The sequence below is a fragment of the Callospermophilus lateralis genome, chromosome 12 (assembly GCF_048772815.1).
Source record: "Callospermophilus lateralis isolate mCalLat2 chromosome 12, mCalLat2.hap1, whole genome shotgun sequence".
NCBI lineage: Eukaryota > Metazoa > Chordata > Mammalia > Rodentia > Sciuridae > Callospermophilus > Callospermophilus lateralis.
Window position 1 is genome coordinate 84,942,795 of NC_135316.1, and position 20,902 is coordinate 84,963,696.

General features: G+C 37.1%; 1 protein-coding gene across 1 annotated transcript in view; it reads right to left on the minus strand.

Moving 5' to 3' along the window:
- Rxfp2 (relaxin family peptide receptor 2) overlaps nt 1–788 on the minus strand; it is a 51,998-nt gene extending 51,210 nt beyond the window's left edge. Inside the window, exon 1 of the mRNA XM_076872253.1 lies at nt 746–788. Coding sequence (XP_076728368.1) covers nt 746–788 — 43 coding nt within the window. The remainder of the gene's footprint in view (nt 1–745) is intronic.
- Nucleotides 789–20,902: the final 20,114 nt, after the last annotated feature.

A 20,902-nucleotide genomic window follows, 5' to 3' on the forward strand; every position in this document is an offset into this window, starting at 1 on the left:
TGTATTCTGTCATGTTCTGGGACAAGCTAACCACCTCATGCTGCTGAACGTCCCTTGGGACACTGCTCAGGGAATCCCTGCAGAAACTATCACCCTGACTTTTGTTTCAGATGACTGCCTGATATTTGAACAGATAGATTTGGGGAAATGTTACCCACGTTTGTGGAACAGAGTATAGGCTTGATATATTTAAAATAGAAAAAGAAAACATTCAACCTGCCAATATTATCCTCACCAGGGATGGGTTTCTGCCTTACATCCTTGCCTGGGAGCCTTTATGCATGTCACACCCTGAAAGCTGTGACTCTTGATGGGTTGTAAGAGATTGAAGGAAACAAGATCTCCCAAAATTCCTCTTTGCTGACCAGTAAACTGCCTAAACCTCAGGTGTATGTGTGCATGCATGCATTTAGGTCAAAATTTTGTTTTTGTGAATTTAAATGCTCATGTTACTGTGCAGGATTTGGGAGGCTACCTATTCTTCCTGAAGCCTGCCTGAGAACAATGACCTCCTAGAACCTGCAGTGTACTGGGAACCCCGGAAGGGTGTGAGTGGAGAGAGTGGAGAGACAGGCAGTGTGAAGCCCTGTGGAAACGTGCCATGGGGAACATGGAGGAGGGAGAGGGTGGTATTGTAAATTCCTCTCCATCCATGGCCTCCCCTGTGTCAGAGAACTTTCCCTGGCTCTTCTTCCTTTCAGTGGGATTTCTCTCAATTTCTAGTCCCATCAATTTACACATTTACCTGCATCCAGGAACAGGACAGGCATCTGAGCAGGACGTACCATGCACAACTATGGGGTGTTGTTTGTGGGTCCTGTCTGTGCTGAGCTGTATGGAAACCATAGTTACCAGCCGTGGCTGGGGATGCTGCTTTTATGATTTTACGATGCACAAAGGATGAAGCCCTCCATTGATGTTCCACACTTCACTTAACCTTACTTTTAGACTTTCTCCATGAATCATTTCTTTTCTTTCCTTTATTGTTAGTATCTTGGGCTGGCCACTGTATTTTTAAATATTTTAATTCAATCAGGTCTCAGGGATTGAGGGTGTAGCTGGGTAGGACAGTGCTTGCCTAGCATGTGTGAAGACCTGAGTTTCGTTCTCAGAAACTCCACTCCTCCCCTGTAAAAATCAGGTCTCATCTTCAAAGCAAATCAATCAACCAACCAACCAACCAACCCAAATCTGGTTTTACCCATGTGCTTCTAGAACATTCTTCTCCTATTTATAGTTACATTTCTCAGAAGAATCATACAAGTCAATGTTTCCACGTCTTTATACTCTTTGGTTCTTGAATCAGCAGCTTGTTGCCTTGGCCCTCCTGCTACACTGAAATGCTCATCAAAATCAGCCTATTACTCAGCACTAAAAAAGAATAAGATCATGGCATTTGCAGGGAAATGGATGGCATTAGAGCAGATTATGCTAAGTGAAGATAGCCAATCCCCCAAAAAACCAAATGCTGAATATCTTCACTGATATAAGGGGGGTGACTCAAAATGGGGTAGGGAGGGAGAGCATGGGAGGAAGATTACCTCTAGATAAGGAATAGGGGTGGGAGGGAAAAGGAGGGAGAAGGGGAATAGCACGGATGGTGGAAGGAGACCCTCATCATTATACAAAATACATGTATGAAGATGTGAATTTGGTGTCAACTTACCTTATATACAAACAGAGATATGATAAATTGTGGTATAAAGGTGTATTAAGAATTGTAATACAAAAAATAATAATAATAAGAGAGCTCATATATAATGGCATAATTTGGCGTGAACATACTTTATGTACAGAGTTACGAAAAATTGTGCTGTGAATGGATAAATATAATTGTAATGCATTCCACTATTGTCATGTATGTAAGAAAAAGAAAATCAGCACTGTCCGTCCCTTCTGTTACTAAATCCACAGGCACTAGGGTGAAAGCTTTCTTCCCTTGGCTTGGTATTGCCGACTGCCCTGCTTTTACTTCCTCTTCTCCCCTGAAGGCTCCTTTCTCTCTCCTTCTCCTTAATTCGCTGGCTCCCTGCCTTCCTGTCTTTTTTTTTTTTTTGTCAATATCCTGAAGTTCACTGATATGCACTAGGTGGGAGGTTTCCAGGTTTTTGCATTTCTTCAACCAATAAAATCAAAGAATTTAAAGGGACCTGCAAAAAAGCTGCAAGTATTTTAGTTTGTCAATATGGATGTTTAAAAAACTCTCAGATACTTTATATTTTAATATTGATTTATTAGAAGAATTGTCCTTTATTCTTGAAAATTAGAACCTATCCACAGGAGAAGAAAACAATCCTTGAAAGGAGTACATTTGGCTTTGTAAAAAACCAACTTACTTTTGCTCCTAGTAGACTGGTGAAACTTTCATTCCTGACAGCAGGGGTCTGGAACACAGTGTTTGGAACCGTGTGTGAGAAAACAGAATCTGGCAATTCTCCAGGGAGGTCAGCCCTCTTGCTATAACTCACACATATTTTCTCTTAGTTTGTCACTTGTCTTTGATTCTGCTTATGAGAGGAACTCCAGGGATAGAACTACTGGATCCTGACTTTAAAATAACCATGTGAACTGAAAGTAGAAGGTAATTTACTTGACTTAATTAAGGGTATCTATAAACACCCATAGCATACAATATACTTGATAGGAAATGTTCCCACTTTGAGAATGGGAAAGGGACAGTCATCTCCACTATTCCTGCATTTGGTCAACATTGCACTGGAGGACTTAGCTGATATAGTTGAGCAAGGAAAGCAAATCGATAGTATAAATGTAGGAAGAAATACAACTTTGATGCATCTTGCATGATATGACCACGGACATAAAACATTCCAAATAATAAATTATTGGCATTGTGGGTTTAGCAAGGTTTACTATAAAACCAATTGTGTATCAGGAACAAAGAATTGGAAAATAAAATGATTAAAAATATGACTTTTATGGGGCTGGAGTTGTGGCTCAGTGGTAGAGTACTCGTCTAGCATATGTGAGGCCCTGGGTTCGATCCTCAGCACCACATATAAATAAATAAATGAAATAAAGGTATCGTGTCCAACTACAACTGAAAAATAAATATTTTTTTTAAAAGTGGCTTTTTCTATGCTATCAATAATCTCATATATTTAGGAATAAATCTAACAAAAATGTTTAAGACGGTTATGTAATATCTCTAATGTTATTGAGAGATAGTAAGGATCTAAATAAATGGAAGATAATATTTTAAAGATGTTAATTGTTTCCCAAGTTGATCTGTATATTCAAAGCAAGCTTGATTAAAAATACCAAGAACATGACATATACACATATAGGAATGGATAGGTTGATTCTAAAAGGTACACGGTATCTCCAAAGGACAGGAAGAGCAGGACACTGTTGAAGAGGGAGAACAAGGGGAGAGAAGTTGTCATCTGTGTATCAAGATATCATAATGGTACCATAATTCAGGCAGTGTGATACTGGTGCCAAGATTGAAAAATTGACCAATGGAACAGAATAGAAAGTTCTGGAAAAGATACACACATGACATTTGACTTAAGACCAGTGGTGCTGCGGAACAGAGGGAGGGGAATAATTCTAGGTAGATTATAAGTGAAATATGCAAGGTAAAATAAGAGAGTTTCTGGAAGATATGAGAGGAGGAAACTCTCTATGATAGAGGAGTGAAGATCTTAAGGATCATACAAAGGAGAAAAATTAGACAAAAACACTAATCCTGAAGGAGAAATGCTCAGCTTATGTGAAAATGAACAACTTTTGTTAAAAACGAAAAAGAAAGCTACCATTGAGAGACTGCAAGTTGCACAATAGAGGATATTTGCAAAAGCTGGTATTTAGAATCTATATAGATGTCCTACAAAGCAATGAGAAAATGATGAATGGTAAATAAATAAAAAAAAAAAAACAGGCAAGAGACTTGAATGGGCACTAAACAAAAGAAGATATCCAAGTGACTAAAAACATCTGAAGATATTAAATCAGATTACTAGTATTGGTATAATTAAAAACAAGATAATGATAGAGAGTTGAGTGAGCAGAGGTGAAGCTATGCACGTTTTGGAGTGCCAATCAATGGGACGATCTGCTTTGGAAAACGGTGTGTCATGGTTTACTGAACTGGGACCCTTGCAAACCCTATGAGTCAGCAATTCTCTTTCTAAGTATATGCCCATAGACTGCATGCACATATGCACACAGAGACTCCTAGGAGAACTTTCTCAGAAGCATTATATACCATAGCCCTAAATTGGTAGCACTCCAAATGACTTTGAAAGACAAAATGGATAAAAAATTTGACACATACTTTAATGACATATAAATATAGTCTTGAAAGTGAGCGAACAAAAGCATCCAAAAAGATTTCAGATCAGGCATAGCCTGTGGTCAGTTCTCCTTTAACTTTCTACAGTTAATCTTGTATTCCATCAGGAAAACGTTCCTGGCAGTCAGGACTTTTATAGTAATATGATAATGAGATTTGAGCATAGCTCGACTCTGTGTCTGAAATGCAATTTTCCTCCTTCTACACTTCCTCTTCCTTTGATATTCATCTCAGAAGTCATTTCTAGGAAACCCTTATCCCTTCCTAGACCACTTCAGAGTATGATCTTTCTCCTTCCCCAACCATCTCACACATGATTCTATTGTAGTATTTATGGCAATGCATTCTATTTTTTTTCTTTTTTCTCATAGTTCACTGTTAACATTCATTAATTCATTATTCTCTTAATGGGTAGAAAAGTTCCCAGTTTCTAGACTATGCCTCAAAAACTGTTGTCTAACTCGACATTTCCAGGAATAGCAATATTGTTTCCATAAGGGAGCCACATATACCTAAATCCCCGTATGTGGTGTGGGAATGACACGATTTAGGTTATATGTGACTTATAAGTAAACAACATTGCTAAGGCCAAACTGGGGTGTATACGTGTTGGATAAAATACCCATGTGGGTTCAGTGCCCACAGAAGCTCTATACTCACCTTCTGCTTTTCATTTATCATATACCAATGCATCATTTTTAAAATGCAGACATTTTTGCTTGAGGCCATCTCAGTCTCTCCACTTTTCCAGTGGGTTCTATATTGGTTGGGCTAGGGTGGCCCACATTGGTCTGGGAATCAGATGGTCACAGCACAGGTAATTTCTTCACACTTCTCTTTTCACAAAACTTACAATTCATGCAGACAAATGGGCAAAAATAACCTAGCATTTGTGAAGCCCTGTGCTATTAGGGAGGATGACTTCCTTTTCTCAGTAGATGATTTTTAGCTTTCGTTATTACAGTAAGAGCAGCATTTTTTAAAGTGGGAAACAGGAAACAGCCATAAAGGAAATAGCTTCAAATAAGGGAACAGGGGTTTTCAGTAACACTCCACATAGATTATTATCCTTTTCCTGCCTATAAGGACGTTTACATAAAGACTCTCTCATCTCACCCTCAGACAGCAGTTGAAGCTTTTAAGGAAATCTTTTTGCAGAGGTCCTCCAAGACAGGATGGGAGAGGAGCAACTATACATTCTCTAAATTTCTTATATATCATGGATTTACAAAATAGGGGAATGGGAGTAGAAATATCTACACCACAGAGATACTATTTTTACCCCATGTGGTCGAGACTGAATGTCTCAGGCAAGATGTGAATAAAAGAGAAAAATGGAGAGGGAGACAGAGACAGACAAATTGGCAATGACCAATCTAATGTCCTCTGGCTGGACCATAATCAAACAAAAAAGTGGATAAGGAAAGCCAGGTGATGAATGAGAAAGAGGATCTGGCCACAAATGCAGAACCCCTCTTCTCAAGACATCTGATATGAGTCAATGAATTTCTTCTAAAGGATGGAGTGATTAACATTGAGACTGATGATTAACATCGAGACTGATCTGTAGGTAAACTTGGATATTAAGGTTTTCATGTATTATATATAAATAATAGATATTATGTTATCAAGAAGCTCTATATTGAAATGAATTACAGTAGATGGGGTAGGGAGAGAAGACGGGAAGGGAGGGGATGGGAGGGGAGGGAAGGGGAGGGGAGGTGGGATAGTAGAGGATAGGAAAGGCAGCAGAATACAACATACACTAGTATGACAGTAGGTAAAAAAGTGAATGTGTAACCGAGGTGAACCTGCATTATGTATATAGGGTAAAAATGGGAGTTCATAATCTGCTTGAATCAAATGTATGAAATATGATATGTCAAGAACTTTGTAATGTTTTGAACAACTAATAAAAAATACAGAAAAAAAGAAGCTCTATATTGATTATTAGACAATGTAAGGTCACCTATTAAGGTCATCCACTTAATTTGTCCTTATAAACTTCCGATTAAAAAAACATTCAAGTAAAATTAATGTGTTAAATAATTCAGGTGGATTCAATTAGCAATCACAGTACACATGAAGAGTAAAATAGCTGTCACATAAAGAGGTAGCATTTCTTAATAGAAAAAAACCTACTTCTATTTTGATGTGCAAACCACCATGCCGGTATTTCTAGAAGTGTGATCCATGGGATCAGATTGTCAGAACCATGTGGAGGGCTTCTTAAATATGTAAAGTCCCAGGTCCCTTCCCTGATCTATTGTACATTCAGGGATTAGAGTCCTACTTAATCTATCTTTAACATCACAATCATTGATATGATTATTTAATATTGTGGATGAAGCTGAGAGATTACTGGGTATGCTGAAGGCCAAATGCTAGTTAAGGTCATGACTTGACATGGGTCTACTGATCCCAATCTAGCATTCCAGTCACTCTGCTGCCTCACCTGTCCTCACACTTAACACATACAGCCTTTCACTTCATAGCTCCAAATCTCCCTGTGTGCCCTCTCCCATCCTGTCCCTGATAAAGTGCAACCTGAGGAATCAAAACCACCTTCTCTTCTGACTTCTGGATCAAGGTCACCCACCGTGAGCAAATCTTGACTCTGCTTCCTTGTCATACTCTTTTCCAAAGACACAGAAAAGATTGCTATTAGTTTTTTCATTCAAGCCTTTGGGTCATAGGAGAGAAAAATCTCCATCAAATATGAATAGAGAAAAAGCTACTGCAAGGCTGTGACGGCCACCTGCAGTGACTGAGCCTCTGACAGAGGACAGTTCTGCCTGACCCCCCAAGGTTGTGGTTTAAATAAAGCCTCTTGCCTAGGGTCAGCAGGAAAGCAGTGTGGTCCTCTGGAAATGGGACATAGGATTGGAAGGAGGTCCTCCACAAGTAAAATGTCTGAGATACTAACATAAGCTATGCTTCAGCTCTGAGTACTGTGGAGGCTCTAATGAGAACACTCATCGACAGACAAGGGCAGGAGAAAAATCTCTCCAACTTCATGCACATGTCCAGGATGCCCAAAAGGGAGAATTCATACTTGGAACAGAGCTTTAAAAAGTAGTTTAAAGTATGTATGCTTAATATTCTCAAAGAATGAATGGAAGAAAGAACACCATGAGATAAAATCAAAGTTTATAAAACCAGAACATACAGCTTTAAACACAGTTGGAACTAGTAGATTGAAAATGTAGTTGTTAAAATTAAACAACAACCACCACCACCTAAGAGGATAAATAAAAATAAACTGTGTTCAGAGAACAAGAGAATGAGTTAAAGCCTTATTTTTCCTCATCAAAACAGATTCTAATTACACTGAACTTCTCTGGACAAAGAAAATAGTCATTCTACAAAGGGTGAAGATAATGTAGTAGGGGACATGGTGGACCAGAATAGGGTGACAGCTGGTACAGATCTGTATCACCTTAGCAGAAATCTTTTGGAGAAATCTGATGTAATATCTATGTATATTTTTAATTTTAGAAAGCTGATTTGATGCATATGCTATAAATTATATAACATTTCCTACTAGATCTGGGGCAAAATTCCATCATCAAATACATTCACAACTTGCTATTGCACAAACATGAAATTTTGTTATCATGCATAAATAGACTCTAAATAGCCTTTGGTCTATTCTGAGCAGATATTTTTAGGCAAAGGTGATCAAACTTTCAGTTAACACAGGTTTTTGAATTTCCTAATTGTAGGCAAATCACTGGGACCCAAAAAAAGAGCATGTCAGTATTGAGTACTGAGATACAGTTCTCATTTAGCTCTGGTTGGTGACCGACCACTGATCAGGCCAGGAGATGATGAGATAGAGACAAAGAACAGAAAGGAAGTAAGGGGAGGAGACAGGAAGTCACTGGGGAGGAAGCTCACAGCAGGAAGTGATTAGAAGTGAGGCATACTGGAAGAAGGGGGGCAGGTTGAGAGACTGGAAGTAGCCAAGGTGGACATGCAAAGGCAGATGTGAGTAGCCAGGATGGAGCAGATGTGGGAATTAGAGAGGATGGGATGTAGCAAGGTCAAGGGCAGGGTCGGAGACTAGAGCAAGAGGGTTGGAACAGAGAAGAAAAGAGGGGAAGATTTCAGTGTGGAGGAAACCAGGAAGAGAGATGTGAGTGAGTGGATGAGATGTAGGAAGAGAGGCCCGGAGCATGTCCAAGACAAATGCACACAACACCGAGAAGAGGAGAAAAACACAAAAATGAACATACGGAAAAAAGTGACAGCTTCATAAAATACCAAAGAGGTTTTTGTGGCCTCAAGTCATCCCTCTGAGCTGAGGAACACCAGAATTCATTTCTTCTGTGTTTTGGTCCCTATTAACCAACTTCCCATGATCCCTCCTTCTCCCATCCTTCTCTTCACCCTTCCCAGCCTCTAGTAATCACTACTTTACATTTGGATAGACTTTTTTTTTTTTTTTTTTTACTTTCACTGTGAGAATATGAAGCATTTATCTTTCTGTGCAGGAAGGAGAAATATGAAGGTATAAACAAAGAACTGATAAGGAGAGGGAAATGCTTACTACCCAGGGTGGATCAGTGCCTGCTGTATGCATGGGTGGAGCTATCATACTGTATCCCTTTAATATGTACCATTGATGCATGCTAATAAACATGTAAAGGGATAAACTAGAAAAAAGGATTTTGAATGTTTTCATTATGAATGACAAATATTTGAGGAGCGAGATATGTTTACCCTGATTTGAACATTACACAAAGTATACATATATCAAAACACCCCATAAATAGGTCTATTTTCTGGGCATCAATTAAAAAATAAAGTAAGAAAAAAAGCAAGAGATAGGAGGGAGTGGGAGAGAAGGGGAAAAGGGTATGGAGAAGAACTGAAGTAAAGGACTAAGTCAGAAGAACTGGGAAAGGAGGGGCAGGGTAAGAACGAAGGGCCAGAATTTTTTTTTAACATTATATTTTTTTATATTGTATTGTATTTATTTTTATGTGGTGGTGAGAATCAAATCCAGGGCCGTACACATGCTAGGCAACCACTCTACCACTGAGCTATAAGCCCAGTGCCAGGGCCAGAATTTTCTCAATCATGTTGAACATCTTTTAATGGCCCTTGATTTCACAATAAAGTTAACTTTTCATTTACACTTCCTTTCTAATATTAAAACTTATCACACAAGCAATAAGTCAATTATTTTATTTTGGTTTTAGGGTGCTTTTCAGAGGCATTTAACAGTGCTGACCAGCATAGCAAGCTTTAGTTTTTAAAATACATACTAAACCCCGGAAGGGTCCCTTCTCATCCCTGGAAGTATAGGGGTGACAAACTGATGTAACGTGAATAAAACATGCAAGAGAGATTTGTTTTTTCCCCCCCAGGTAACTGTACCTCTGAAAGCACCATTATTTCTCATGTAAGATAAGCATGTTCATTCTTCATGAATAAATCATGTATTTACCAGATAAGTAAACCAGGACATTTGGGCTTCTTAAATAGATATAAATTCCTTTTAAAAAGTGCCTTAATAGTTTCATAGTTATTTAAAAGCATTCGTTCTTAATTGAATTCTGTTTAGGACACTATTTTCCAGGAATAAAATGTGTAACTTTTCAAACTGACTTATTGAAAAGCAGCACCTTCAATTTTGTCTCTAACCTTTGAGTGGTAGACAATTTTGCCACTTCAACGAGAAGCCTTAAAACTTTTATTACACCTGGTCATATTCATTCACAGTACAACCAGCAAGTGAGTAAACATCGACTGGGATATGTATTTAGCTAGTGCATTGAGATCTCACAGGTAGGAAGCCTTGGTTTCTGGGTTTCCCAACTTTCTCTCTTACAGAGGGCTCCATTCGCCTTAAGCAGGTGAGTTTCTTTCTTATTAGCAGTACAGCTTTAGCCCTTTAGGATGATTGGCCTGAAGTAGAATTGATTTTTACACTCTCCGCAGCATGGATGTAATTGTGTGAAATGGAAATGCAGTTGGAAAGCCTTTTCTCAAGTCTTAGCGACCAAGATAACTGACATCGCTTGGAAAGGACCGTCCAAGGCATACCTTGAACATGGCCGCTAGGGGGCAGTCGAACACCGCCCACTGCAGGATCCTAATCAGGCTCTGCTTTGCATGAAGACATTTTTTGAAGGTTAGCAAATTATTTGAATAAGTAGCTATTGGTAGTTATCCAGTAGCATCCTTAATACTTGATACTTTAATTTCCTATGCAAGCACTTGATTTTGGTTTGTAATATTGTCCCTAATTAGTTCATCAACAACATTTAAAAAAGGTGGCTTAAGAATGCACAATGAATAAATTAATGATAAAACACATATAAGAATATTATCTCTAGTTATCAGTTACTGTGAGTAGATACTCAGTTTTATTCATTTCTAGACACTCACTCCAGGGTGATCATGGCCTGAAAATAGAAGACAATTATCATATTTCTAACTTTTCATTTTGTTTAGACTGCTTTAAGAGTCTAGCACAAATGTTGATTTAAATTTTAAAGCAATCTTCACTCTGATATAATTCTTAATGACCCTTCTTTGATTATTATCAAGAACCTTACCACTATAGCCATCTACGATTATATGGTGAAAAAGAAAACAGTTTAATTATGTAGCAAATACTTATTTCCACAAGCAGAGAAAAGATATCACAACATGGATCAATAATTATTTTGGAAATGAATTATTATTAATATAAAGGTTTAAATTAGCAATCAAAGATGATATAAAATTAGAAAATAAAAATTTCTAAAGAAATAGAATTAATCAATAAACCTTTATTAGTTGGTACTGTGGACCTGGTATTTGGCATTAGAAATTTCATTTACTTAGAAATAAAACGAAATGATTTGCTTAGAACTTTTTTTTTTTTGTTTGTTTATTTAAAGAATGCCATTACATTATAGCAAATCAGAAACCACTACTTTAGAGATAGATTTTTTTTTTTGCCTTATAGGGTTTAAGCAAAATCAGATATATTATCATGAGCAAAAGCAGAGTAGAGTGAAGTTGGTTAACTGCAGTTACAGTTCTGTACACTAAGGGCATTTTTAAGGGCACTGGTGATCTCTATGATGGATCTTTAATCCAGAAACCAACTTTTAACTCTTCATTCTTAAAAATGCTATAAAATTGAATATTACAAATATGGACAGGACATGAACTTCTGAGGTAAGATCTTAAATCAAAGAAATAGACTGCTTTCTGCAACTGTATTTCAGGCAAGATGAGTTCATAGATTGTTTCTCCCTAGGTTTTCATGTAAGAGAGATTGAAACACAGAATAAAAATTGTGCTTGGAGATAATATTTTGAAATAATTTGAAAGGATAATTTAGAAACACTTCAAATTCAAAATAAAATTTAAGTATTTTATAATCTTTTATTAGATATTCTTAAATTTTACATTTTATGCTTGTACATCTTGCCTTTATGCTCATAAATATGTTACTTTATTTTATGATTTAAATGTCTATTTGGAATACATCTAATAACATTAAGTATTTTAAAAACCAGAAAAGGATTTCTCTGAAAACAAAAATAATTTTAAATTCTAATGTTTATTCTCTGAGGCTTATCAAAAGTTTTGAAGAAAAATTATGAATTGAAATAAGTGCATTTTTTAATTATGATAATGATAAGCCCAGTATACCATGGGTGTGATGAGTAGATTTTAAGTATATGAGCTCACAACGAAACAAGTTTCTTTCTTTAAAGCCAGGTGAAGATTTAAGTTTAATTTTTTTTGGTCAGCTTTCCAAAAAATGTCACTGATTTAAAAATGAGCAGTTTGACTAAATTAAAATTGCCTCAAAATAAAAATAAAGAATTATATAAACAGATGCACTTTTGTAGATTTTTTTCTGTCATTTGGCTTTATTATACAAAAAATCAGAATAACATCAAAATCAATTACTTTTGTGAAGATACTTCACAATCTTAAGTAATTTTTGTAGATTTTTTGATAACTTTGTTTTATAAAGGTTAATTTTTAGGGAGAAATACTGTGTTTTAGATTTGTATGACTTTACAGTTCCTAATTTGTATTCATAATAAAACAGTTACTAACAATTACATTTTTTTTTGTTTACAGACATATTACAACAGGTTCAATTTTTATAAATAAATTTTTAGTTTATTAATTTATCCTACTTTACAAAAACAAATACTAAAAGTAGATTCCCTGTTATAATTGATATAGTAAGCATTGTTTTTAAAAGTTATTTCATCTATGGCTTTAATAACACATAAAGGCAAGTTTCTATGAAAAATTTGTTGAATCCAGAAATTGCTAGGCTGTATGGGGCTACCAGCAGTTAGGGATAATGATAATGAAACGCAAAATTGTTGTCTCTTTTTCAAAGACTGCCATGAGTCTATTGTGAATACCATACATAGAACTAAATAGAATTTTTTATATTCTTTGGGAATTACTCTTACTTAAAGTGAGAAAGCAGCAGCCTTACCTTTGACATCTATCAGAACGATGAAAGGAAGTAGAAGGAACATTGCAATCAATCTGAGCCTGGAGAGATGTTTAATATCAGAAAAATAACAATAGGCTTACAGCGATTGAGTTATTAGACGTATCCTCCTTACACCTCAGAAGGAGTTCTGATATAGTAACTCCAGAGCCTCCCATGTGTCTGAGCATGCTCACAGCTAAAACTTCACTGGCACGAGGGGAGATGGACTCTTGTCACTATGCAGCCTCCCTTTTTTGGGTTCTTTCTTTTCGGTTTCCTTTTAATTTAAATCTACAGTTGGGTTCCTGGTCACTTAATTCATTATGGTATATAAAATGAGATAGACAATGACTTTTAGTATTATGAATAACAAACGCTTTTTAATCACTTAATTTTTTTCCCCCTCAAAACATGTGGAACAATTTGTGCTTAATTTATATCCAGACCTATGTAGAAATTCTTAAATATGAAGGGATATGAATTTATACTGAATAGGCTGTGAAACTCTGTCTGAGCATATTTTTCATGCAGTAGGCAAATTGACAAGAAGCTATTTACTGACAAAAACACAAAGAACACCTACTTCTATTCAAACACACTTCAGTGTTGTGGAATAACATACAGAAAGACAGTCATAATTAAAAGATATGGCCTTGTGTTCCATAGTTACTTACTGTAAAACGCTTAGATATCCCTGTTTTAAAATGGATAACTTTATCCCTGCTCTCAATTCTGTGTTGCTTATCTATTAGAAGACATTAATTATGACTTAGTCTTTAACATCCTGAAAGCAGCTTCGTGAGCAGCAGAGTTTGTGCAACTAGAAGCCTGGAGAGGGACTTCAGTTGTAGGGTTTGGTTGATCTTAGTGTAATCAGAGAGATGTCTCCAAAAGACATTGTGGAATTTCCTTATCTAGATATACATTTTACTAACTGGAACACAGCTACATAGAAAACAATTTTAGAGTCCTGAATTGGACGGAGGATTTTGTAACTGAACAGTGCAGTTTTGATGTCATTATTCACTGTAACCTAACAACGTTATTTGAAAAACTATGTAGTGGTGGTTGTCTGTTCCCATCACAAGTCATGAGGTGGGGTTTTTCTTGTTCTGTCAGTCCATCCTTTGATAGAATAAGCATTCAAACAGAATTTGAAATAAAAAAGCATTTCGTTTATCCCGTGATGAAGTTAGCTCTTCTCTCTCTTAAGAACTGACTTAAATTCCCTGTGACACTTTCCAGATACATTTAGATGTGTTCTCATCAGCTTTTTCAAAACAAAAGAAAAGCAATGAAGAGAATAAAATTGAAGATGAAAAGAAATACTTGAAGACCTTTTCTTACATTTCAAACTCCTCTTTCTTCTTCACTCACCTTGAGGTCTTTTAAAATCTCCTTACTTCACTTAAAAAAAAAAAAATCAGGGGCTAGGATTGTAGCTCAATAATAGAGCGCTTGCCTAGCATGTGTGAGGCACAGGGTTCGATCCTCAGCACCACATTTAAAAAAAACATTAAATAAACAAAATAAAGGTATTGTGTCTATCTACAACAAAAAATATATTTTTTAAAAAATCAGGGCTTAATTAGGTTTTCTTACATTTTGTGTTCTGCCAAGTTGATGGATGCTAGTTTTTGGTAATGAAACTTTGAGCATGAATTTTAAAATGCATTTAAATATCACAAATTGTCCATCAAAAGTCTTCTTGAAGTTTAAATATATTTTCCATGAAAATATGATTTTTAGAGAAAGAAAAAAATGTCAAGATTCAAAGGACTTAGTTTAGACTTCTTCGTTAAGCTTTCACAGTAGATTTAAATTGCTAAGAGGTTGAATCATTATCTCTGGTAGGCTTTTCTAAGTTAATCTCTGAAATATCAACGCAAAAAAGATTCAGAATAATTATAAATTATAGTCAAGGATATCTTCGGCTCGTTATTGGTTTTTAAAGGTAGAAAGTGCAAGTGTTGAAATGTCATTTCACTTAATATGTTTTAAGTTTGATTTATCTCGTGTGCACATACAGCTTTTTGAACTGCAACTGGAATGGCTGAAATGTGCACAGGGCTATCATGTGTGTGTTTAAACAAGGGTAAATGAATTTATTCGCTCCTTAAGGACATAATTGGTAAGGAGGCTGCAGAGAGTGCTTTGTGCAGAGCTAAGGTGGAAGACTTATGCCAGCTGATTCATTACTGGATGTGAACTTCGAATCCGCATAAGTGTGTTTTATTGATTCTTGCTTGAATCAGCTCCTTTCTTCATTCCAGTCTCCTGTCGGTAACATCCACGCTTTTGGCAATAATACTATAAGAGCTCAAGTAAATACGTGATTTGTTATGCAGCACAATTCGGTGTAATTCTAAGGGGATGTGTTTACTAAAATACTGACTACCTGGTTCTCTACATGGATGGGTGGAGGCAGGCAGTTTCTTAGAGTCTGCTGTACTTTTATGCATGACTTAGAAATTGTTAAAATTCCTAAATCAAGAACCTAATTTATGGTCAGAAAACCCTGATTTTTAACACATTATCAGAATCGTGTGATTGTTTTTCATACAGGCCATAATTCACTCTCTTGACAAATTAATATTTTCAATCCAGACACTGTACTTCGTGATAGTATATCCTTGTAAAAGACTCTCATTTCTACAGACACTATTGTGTTGTATTCACAAAAGCCTGTTCATTTAGCAGTTTGGTATTGTTTTCTGTTTGCAGAGGGCAGGGGGAAGGACTTAGGGATATTCCATGAATAAAAAAAATTAAGGTATAGAATAATAAGTATCAGAATAAAGCTGGTCGCAGATCAACAATAACAATGCTCACTTGAGGAGTCTCTTGAGTATCAATCAAGTTAGAGTAAAACCTTAGCAATTCAGCCACACTAGCTAAGTATTTGTAACTATAAATGTTAGCCTTTCTGCATGACTTTGTAGCATTAACTCATCATTCAACAAGATTGATATTTTATGTAAACTTTTCAGCAGTGGTAGCAGATTTATTGGCACCCTCAGGCAGAGCAGACCGAACTGAATCCCACAATTCTATCAGCATTCTGTGGCCATTAGCTGAGCAAACCAGTCCTGTTATAGGCAAGAAAGTCTAAGTGTTCTAACTCTGATGTTCTAAATTTAAAATAATTTAAGTCATGGTTCATTTATTGGAGAATTTTCACTCTTGGCAAGCTCAGCTATTAGGAGCACAGCCATCAACCCAGAGTAAAAAATATCACAAAGATATCCACTGCTGGCAATAAGGTAGATTAGATACTCTGAGAGGTTTTCTCACTTGAATATAAGAGCTCTTGCAAAAAAAAAAAAAAAATGTATTGCCTTCCTGGAGGCTTCAAAATGAGGAAAATCAAGTCCAAAGAGAAAACACAAGAAGAAATAAAAACCAAATGCTGAGATGAGAGTGAAGCACTCTCATCTAAATGTAAAAGACAAGGATGTCTTATAACACACAGAGATACCAGCCTGGCAATTTTAGGCTACCCCCTGAGTGAGTGACAAGTTCTAAGAACTGAACCAGAGACTCTGGAGAGGACCAAGTTGAGGACTCTGAAGGCTGGTGCCCCTAGCACCTTCCAAAGAATACACAGACTCTGGAGGAACATACCCTCCATTTAGACCCCAGAGTACTTAACATCAACCATATATTAGCTCATTATCAAAGATCATACCCATGGGCAAGACTCAGTGAAACAAAAGTAATTGATTTAGAGCCCAGTCACTTTTCAAATATTGGAATGCTCAGTTAGTTATGGATTGTAAAATGTCCAAAGGAAAAACAAAGCATAATTTCTTACAAAAACAGTAAGAAACAAGAAATCATCAAAAAGAAAGAAACTGTCTTTTCTAATACCAAAGACAGTTTTAGAAAGTAACAATGTATTTCTGGAACTTAAAAACTCAATGAATAGGTTAAACAACCATTAAGACAAGAATTGAGAAAAGCAGATAGGAATGGAAAATATAAGAAAGTTAAGAGATCCCAGGGAAAACATGAAAAGTTTCAACATACAGCAATTCAAGTCCCCAGTGAAAAGAATAATGAGCATGAAGAAGACAAATTATCTAAGGAGATAATGACTAGTAATTGTCTCGATTTCATAAAATATAAGAATTTATTAATATAGGAAGAACAACTTCTACCAGGCAGGACAAATAAAAAGATCTGAAGATTCGGTTTTGAAATTGCATAACATCAAAGATACAGTGATAGCTTTAAAAATGCCAGCTCCTAGAACAGAAAAATTAGAATGCTAGTCCATTAATCAAGAACATCAATGGCAGCTGTAACAAAGAGAGCAGTAATCAGTGTTCTGAGAGAAAGTAACTGGCAACTCAAAAATGTGTACTTAGAACTATCCTTTAAAGGGACTGTAAAATAAAGTGAAGGAAAAGACATATTAAAGAGTTATACAGAGAGAATTAAAAAACCCCAAATAACCCAATCAATGAATGGGCAAAAGAACTAAACAGACATTTCTCAAAAGAAGAAACACAAATGGCCAGCAAATATATGAAAAAAATGTTCAACATCCCTGGTAACTAGGAAAATGCAAATTAAAACCATATTGAGATTTCATCTTATTCCAGTTAGAATGGCAATTATCAAGAATATCAATAATAGGTTGAGTAATATTCCACTGTGTAAATATACCACATTTATTCATATAGCTGTTGAAGGGCATCTAGACTGGTTTCATAGCTTAGCTATTGTGAATTGAACTGCTATAAACAGTGATGTGGCTGCATCACTACTATCCTATATATATAAAAAAAATAATAAAAAGAATATAAATAATAGGAAATGCTGGCGAGGATGTGGGGAAAATGGTATATTCATACATGGTTGGTGGTCCTGCATTTTGGTACAATTACTTTGGAAAGCAGCACGGAGATTTCTCAAAAGAATAGGAATGACACCACCATACAACCCAGCCATTCTACTCCTTAGTATTTGTCCAAAAGAATTCAAATCAGCATACTGTAGCGATATGTGCATACCAATGTTTATAGCAGCACAGTTCACAATAGCCAAGCTATGAAACCCGCCCAGATGCCTGTCAACAAACAAATGGATAAAGAAAATGCGGTATATGCACACAATGGAATTTTACTCAGCCATGAGAAGGAATGAAATTATGGTATTTGCTAGTTAATGGATAGGACTGGAGAATATCATGATAGCAGTCTCAGGAAGTCAAGGATCAGTGTTTTCTCTCACATGTGGCAGTTAGAGCAAAAATAAGGGTAAAAAATGGGGTGGGGGATCACATAGAAATACAAGAAGATCAGTGGACTTGAAGAAGGGGATAGAGGGGCAAGAGAGGAGGGATGGGAAGAGGGAGGAGCCGCAGAATGAAATTGGCCAAATTATGCTGAGTCCATCTAGGAATATGCCACAGTGAATTTCACCTTTGGGTATATCTATAAAGCACCAATTAAAAAAGTATGAATAAACAGAAGGAAGACCAGTTGAGTCGAGAAAGGGGAACAGGAAGAAGGAGGAAGGGAGGGAGGGAGAGAGGAAGTACTGGGAACTGAAGTGGAGCAAACTATATTCCATGCATGCATGATTATGTCAAAGTCGACCCCAATATTATGTATAACTGTATGCACTAATAAACACAGTTTAAAAAAGGGAAGAGTTAAGGTAAAGAATGCAGACAAGAAGTTAAGCGGTATTTCAGGGGAGGGAACACTCTGAGTTCTGAAGGCCCTTAGGTAACACCTGAGTTGTGCCCATCATGGTGGACGGTTTGAGAGATTAAGGGGTGGTGTCAGCTATTGTCTGGTGGTATCCAACACTGAAGTAAGTAAGGCTGAAGGTGAAGCTGATCCTTGCACCTGTTTGGAACAGGGGAATCCTGACCATACACAGAGAGACAAACTAAGAAAGGGTAGATCAAAAATTATGTCAAAGGAATTGTGGCACCCTACTGTTCCCAGTGCCCCTGCTCCCTCTGTAAAAGGGTGACGCACCCCGACAGTTAGCAGTGACTTGGCCATGCCTCCCCATAGGTGATGTATATCTCTCTGCTCCATTGCATTTGCTTAGGCTGCGAGATTTGCTTTCACCAGTTGAATGTCATCAGATGTGACACATACCACCTTCCGGCAGAGGCTTTAAATGTGCTTTTGTGGTATGGATTGGCCTTTTGCACTCCCCCATCCCTTAGCCAGAATGAAAGTCACATGGAACAGGCTTGAACCTGAGTCGCTCCAAACCCTGAAGAGCTATGGATGACCCACGCAGCCATGAAGAAGGAATACGCGCTCACTGCAAACTGCCGAGACATGGACCTTATTGTAACCGACACAGAAAAACCTGACTGTTGTGACTCAAAACGGTCAGACAGATCTGGAAATTGTCAGTTCAGTCCTTAGTTTTACAGAGCAAAGACTGAGATGATTGGCCTCTGGCATGTGCTGTGTATGCAGAATAAAGTAATACATAAATCCAATTTTGCCTTGCAGAGTTTTTTTTTCTTTTGGAATATCTTTTACATGGTATACTATTCCCAAATTTCAAGTATGTTATTGAGGGATTATTTCTAGAGCTACCATTCCTTTTATTATTCACAAGATGATTTCTGAATATTAACTAAATTCTTCCTTGTTTTCTGAAATTGTGTGCAATGGAACTGAACCTGAATGCACAGTCAATAGCTGCTATTTTCTAGTGCACAGGTATCACAGTCTCTACGTGCCTTCATTTTACAGCTTTAGATAACATAAATTAGAACCTTACTGGGAGGCTGTTCAGGTGTTGAGTTTACCCTGACTGAATGAACCTTTATTTATAAAGTACCAACCGTGAATATTACTGGGTAATAATCTTTGATTTAAAGTGAAAAGTTACAAATCATCTTTATCTAAATTCTTTTCAAATTCATTATGCCAGCTTTTCTTTTTATAGGATCATAAAAATGCAAACCCAGCCAAAGCCCTCTACCCAGCCAAGAATGAGGGGGTGGGGCATGTACAGCGGTCTGGAGCTAAGGGGCTTTGAGAGAACGTCAAGTGTGTGTGGGGGGGGATAGGGGCAAGCACAGGAAGTGCTATTTCAGCCATGGGAAGGGGTACAGACCTTATGTGGCAAGAAAGGGAGAGTTGTTGAAAAGGTTTGAATAAAAATGGAGGGGAGAGCCAGGCATGGTGATGCATACTTGAAATCCCATCTGGAGGCTGAGACAGGAGGATCACAAATTTGAGGCCAGCCTCAGCAACCTAGTCCCTAAGCAACTTATTGAGACCCTGTCCAAAAAAAAAAAAAAAAAAAAGGTGGGGAGAGTAGATTGGCATGACTCCTGATGGAGAAGACAGATCCTGAGGCAGGAGGACCTGTTAAATATATTGCTGAAGTCCAGGAAGGCGGGACCCAACACCTTGAAGGGGAAGCAGGGAAGAGGGAGCAAACGTGAGGTTTATTCCAAAAGTAGAATTGGTGGGAGACGATGAGAACTGGAGGAGAGAGAAGCGTCAGGTGTCTCTGCATGGGTAACAGACTCAGGAAGGGGAGGTGGGTTGCGAGCATTTCCACGTGCTGAGTTTGAGAGGCCTGGAGGACAGGATGTCTGGATAGCAGTGTTTAGCCAGCAGGTGGAAATAGAAATGTGAACCCAGGAGAGAGAAGTGGTCTGGGAAACAAGGGATCCACCTGTGAAAATATCTCCTTAAAATACTTTAAAAATAAAGGGCTTGAAAAGCTAAGGGTGAACGCGACCCAATTTTAAATCCAAAATTTAAAATCACTCAGTTGCTACATGGCAGGAGATATTCATTAGAAGCCTTATTTAAAAGTCATTAAAATTCTATGGCATTCCAGGTACGAGGGCTCTATACAGCTAATATCAGATTATGGTCTAAAGAGCATTTATTATGATATTAGCACACATGGGCTCCATTTGGGCAAACCTGAGTTAAAGAGCTAAGAACAGAAAAATTGTAATGCCATGGGTTATCGGTGAGGTTATGTGAATAATTAGATGCTGAAAATTGGCTAGATCCTGTCATACAAAGCTATGGATTTCAGAATGAGTGTTTTGCTTGCACACAAAGCAAGCAAAGAAATGGAGAAAACAATAAACTCTGTGAAAA